The sequence below is a fragment of the Papilio xuthus genome, unplaced genomic scaffold (genome assembly GCF_000836235.2).
Source record: "Papilio xuthus unplaced genomic scaffold, Pxut_1.1 DF826584.1, whole genome shotgun sequence".
Lineage (NCBI taxonomy): Eukaryota > Metazoa > Arthropoda > Insecta > Lepidoptera > Papilionidae > Papilio > Papilio xuthus.
Window position 1 is genome coordinate 1 of NW_013532065.1, and position 3,941 is coordinate 3,941.

General features: G+C 36.4%; 1 protein-coding gene across 1 annotated transcript; it reads left to right on the plus strand.

Annotated features, from left to right (window-relative positions):
- Positions 1-608: 608 nt before the first annotated feature.
- LOC106122990 (cytosolic beta-glucosidase-like) lies at positions 609-1,839 on the plus strand. Its single transcript, XM_013319133.1, has 2 exons — positions 609-865; positions 1,644-1,839. The coding sequence occupies exons 1-2, from the start codon at positions 645-647 to the stop codon at positions 1,801-1,803; spliced, it is 381 nt and encodes a 126-aa protein (XP_013174587.1). The 5' UTR covers positions 609-644; the 3' UTR covers positions 1,804-1,839.
- The last annotated feature ends 2,102 nt before the right edge of the window (positions 1,840-3,941 follow it).

Sequence of the window (3,941 nt, forward strand, 5' to 3'; positions counted from 1 at the left end):
ATTTCCATGACCTTTTTAGTTCGCGAGCGTTTTTGTTGTAAAAGGATGTTGTTAAATCAACACAATGATAGTGAAAACCCTTTTTACAGTTTGAGCAGACGACCACTTCATCTTTTTTTACGGAGTGGGTACATCGGTCACAAATCATTATCGCAATAGCACAGGTGCCACAGAGTAGAATAAATCGAATACTAAGTTCTATACAAAATTGCAGTACGACAATGATGCGATTTACGTACTGTTCTATAAAGTGCAATAACTCTGTACTATGACATTTAAGCGATACTGAGACACTGCCTAATATTAATTGTTAGTCGACTGATAATTGGTTAAAAAAGGCACTCAACACTAAAAAAAAATGTCACAACCACAATAAGTTAAACTAAGTTGATTGTATCGTAATTATGTAAATTAATTTTCTGCACTTTATCTCTTTTTAAACAAAATATAAACCGGAGCGCAGTGTTCGTGCGACCGCGCGCGCGGTAGGATATATTATTTGTCGTAGATGTAGAACATGATCTGGAAGAACACATAGGCTACTAAGTTTTTTTTTAATTCTGCGTTTCCCTTATTTTGGTATAAATGTTAATGGTATTATTTTATTCTTTATTTTTCAGCAATCACCCGACAGTCTTCTAAAAATGTTACTACTTATAAAAGAGAAGTATAACAATCCAGTGATGTATATTACGGAGAATGGCTGGTCTACTAGACTGGAACAGGGACTGGAAGATGATGACAGAGTGCGTTATTACCGCGCCGCTTTGGAGAATGTTCTAGACGCGTTGGACGCCGGTGTCAACCTCAAGGGTTATATGGCATGGAGTCTTATGGATAACTTTGAATGGATGCAAGGATATACGTGAGTTTATTATTTTTGTTTTATCTATAAAATATTCAAAATAATATTTCTAGTGTGTTAGAATTGCTTTGAGTCTCTTCTCTTCTTCGTCGTTACAGTCTTGTCAGACTGGTCGTGGTCATCACGTATCAGTGACCCGCTTTACCAGGCGCCGCCACTCCTCCCTAGTCGCTGCCTTTTTTGTACATTGGTGCAGGGGGACAACCACAGCCGCTCTGATTTGGTCGGTCCACCTCATAGGCGATCTTCCTCGTGGTCTGTTGCCCTCAACTTTCCCCTGCACCTCCAAGCGCTCGATGGATTCGTCATCACGTCTACAGACGTGACCAATTGCTTTGAGTAGTTTCGGGAAAATGATTGGCAAAGCATACTGTGAAACAAAAAAAGATAGGGATATTTTGTTGTGTTTTGACACATTTTATATATAAAATTCTCGTGTCACAATTTTCGTTCCCATACTCCTCCGAATCGACTTGACCGATTTTAATGAAATTTTGTAAGCATATTGAGTAGGTCTGAGAATCGGCCAACATCTATTTTTAATCCCTCGCGGACGGAGTCGCGGGCGACAGCTAGTTATAATTAAGAATCTATTCAAAACTGTCTTATTTGTACAAATAAAAAAGTATATTTAATAATTTAATTCAATAAAGAAAAATTTCGTTAAAATTATGACAGTTGTAATTTCACGTTAAATTTAAAAATGGCGGCTATGTTTGACAGTTGACAAATAATGTTGCCATTTCGTTAAACATTGTAAGATTATATTTTCTTGCAGTGAACGCTTCGGACTGTACGAGGTTGACTTCGAAGATCCGGCAAGAACTAGGACGCCTAGAAAGTCTGCATTTATTTACAAAGAAGTGCTCAGGACACGTGTGGTTGACCACGATTATGAACCACCTTCAATGATAATGACAATAGATGAAGGAAAATAAATAAAACGTTTGAGGTAAAATAAAAACAAATTGAAAACCTCTGTGTTTTTTTTATTACGTAAATATAAAGCCCCCTATAGCTCTTCTATTTTAGATAAAATCTGTCATCTGATATACTTTTAAAGTTCGCAAACACTTTAAAAAATACTTGAATATTATCTATTGATAGATAACATATCAATACAATTGTGGACTTCCTTTGTTGAAATACTTGAGATTTCTTTCATCCCTATCATTATCCCAAAAAATAAAAGAGACAGGAATATGTCTTAACACTTATTACGTCAGTAGATTTTCACTTTTTTTTATATACGCATAGTATGCATTTTAATTCTGTCCGAGATTAAAATGACGTGACGGCGGTCGTTTGTCCATGTTTACGATGTCGGTGACCCAGCGTACCAAAATAACACAAAAACCATACGATATATAAAAAAACTTAATTAGTGTAGCTTATGTGTTCTTTCAGACTATGTTCTATACGTATGCCAAATTTAATCAAGATCCGTTCAGCCGTTCTAGAGATATCTTCAAACACCCATCCATCCATCTAAACCAGTCTTTCTCAAAGTGGGCGATAACGCCCCCTTGTGGGCGCTGCAGGTCTCAAGTTGCGGGTTATAGTAAGTTTCGTTTAGAATTCTCCGTTAATATACATGTATAGGTCACAATAATTAATTAATTTAATTTGAAGTTATAGTGGTGGCGTGCTTGACTATGGTCTAAACCCTTAACTTAGGGTAGGCTCCGAGCCCCTCGGTGGAGACTTATAGTGAGCTGATGATGATGTTGAATAACTATCTATCTAAACTTACGCATTTATAATATTAGTATGAAGAAAGATAAGTAGAAGATAATATTAAATTACTAATTGATAAATATAATTTTCTTTATCAATTGCACAGTAATTATTGCCGATTAGTATAGTTTATGCTTCAAAACTATACGCAACGAAACAGTGCTATTATTTATTTAATTAATATGAAATAAACATTACGAATATGATGTTATCTTTGTTTATTGTGGCTTTATGGTATGTATTAATATATTCATTCTAACTTTATAATTTCTAGCTGTATCCCGCGACTCTGTACGTATTTGTAAAAAAAAACAAAATTAGTAGTCTATGTTGGCTTCCAGATGTTCTATATGTATGCCAAATTTCATAGAGATCCATTCAGCCGGCCGATACCTTCAAACATCCATCCATCTAAACATTCGCATTTATAATATTAGTAAGAAGTAAGTTATTTTTTATTTATTCGCTTTATAGTATAAATATTGAATTAAAATTTTTGCACAACTGTTTTTTTTTATATCATAAGGTCAATAATCACCTGAAATCGCTGAAGTAGCGAAGTGACCGTTGCCCATAGACATACGCAATTGCATATGCGTTGCCTGATTTTTAGTCTGTGTATGAAATATCCCGAGTATTGTATGGTTAATAATTATGAACTTTTACCTATCCTAATTCCGATGTGACTTTCTATAATGACATACTAAGCGTGGGTTTCTGAGACCATGATAATGACTCGGATGACGATAAATTTATACGGATATTTTAGTCTCAGAAACCCACGGTAAATGACCTAACCTTTTTTGGCAAGTGAGGTTATTACCATATTAATGTCATAGACTTTAATATTAAACTTATATAAAACGGCTAAACACTCACGTATATTCGTCCGGTGGCGGCACCGACTAGTTGAAAGATGACTAGAAGAAAGAAGTAGAAACTTGAACAGCAACACCACCGACGCTTTAGCATTAATATCGTCGACGACGCCGGCGCACAACGCGCCCCCCGCCCCCTCAAGATGCGCCCTAAGAGCGCAGGCGCGCAATGAGAGACGGGCCGCGTCCTCGAAATAATACCAGTCCCACTCACCCTGATGAAGGGCCTCCGATGGGCTCGAAACTAGTCGGTACCCCCACCGGATGAATACGCGAGTGTTTAGTCGTTTTTATATAAGTTTATTATAATGTCTTACGAAAGTTTGATATGACTTTAATATTGTCAAATATTCAGTGGTGTAACAATTGATGGTTGGAGTGACACCAAACAGAGGAGTTTCAAAGATGACTTCAAATTTGGTGTATCGTCAGCTGCTTATCAAGTTGAAGGGGCATGGGAT

Coding starts and splice junctions, on each gene's coding strand:
- LOC106122990 (XM_013319133.1), top strand. CDS start 645: ATGTTACTACTTATAAAAGAGAAGTATAACAATCCAGTGATGTATATT. Junction 866..1,643: donor GAATGGATGCAAGGATATAC/GTGAGTTTATTA, acceptor ATTTTCTTGCAG/TGAACGCTTCGGACTGTACG.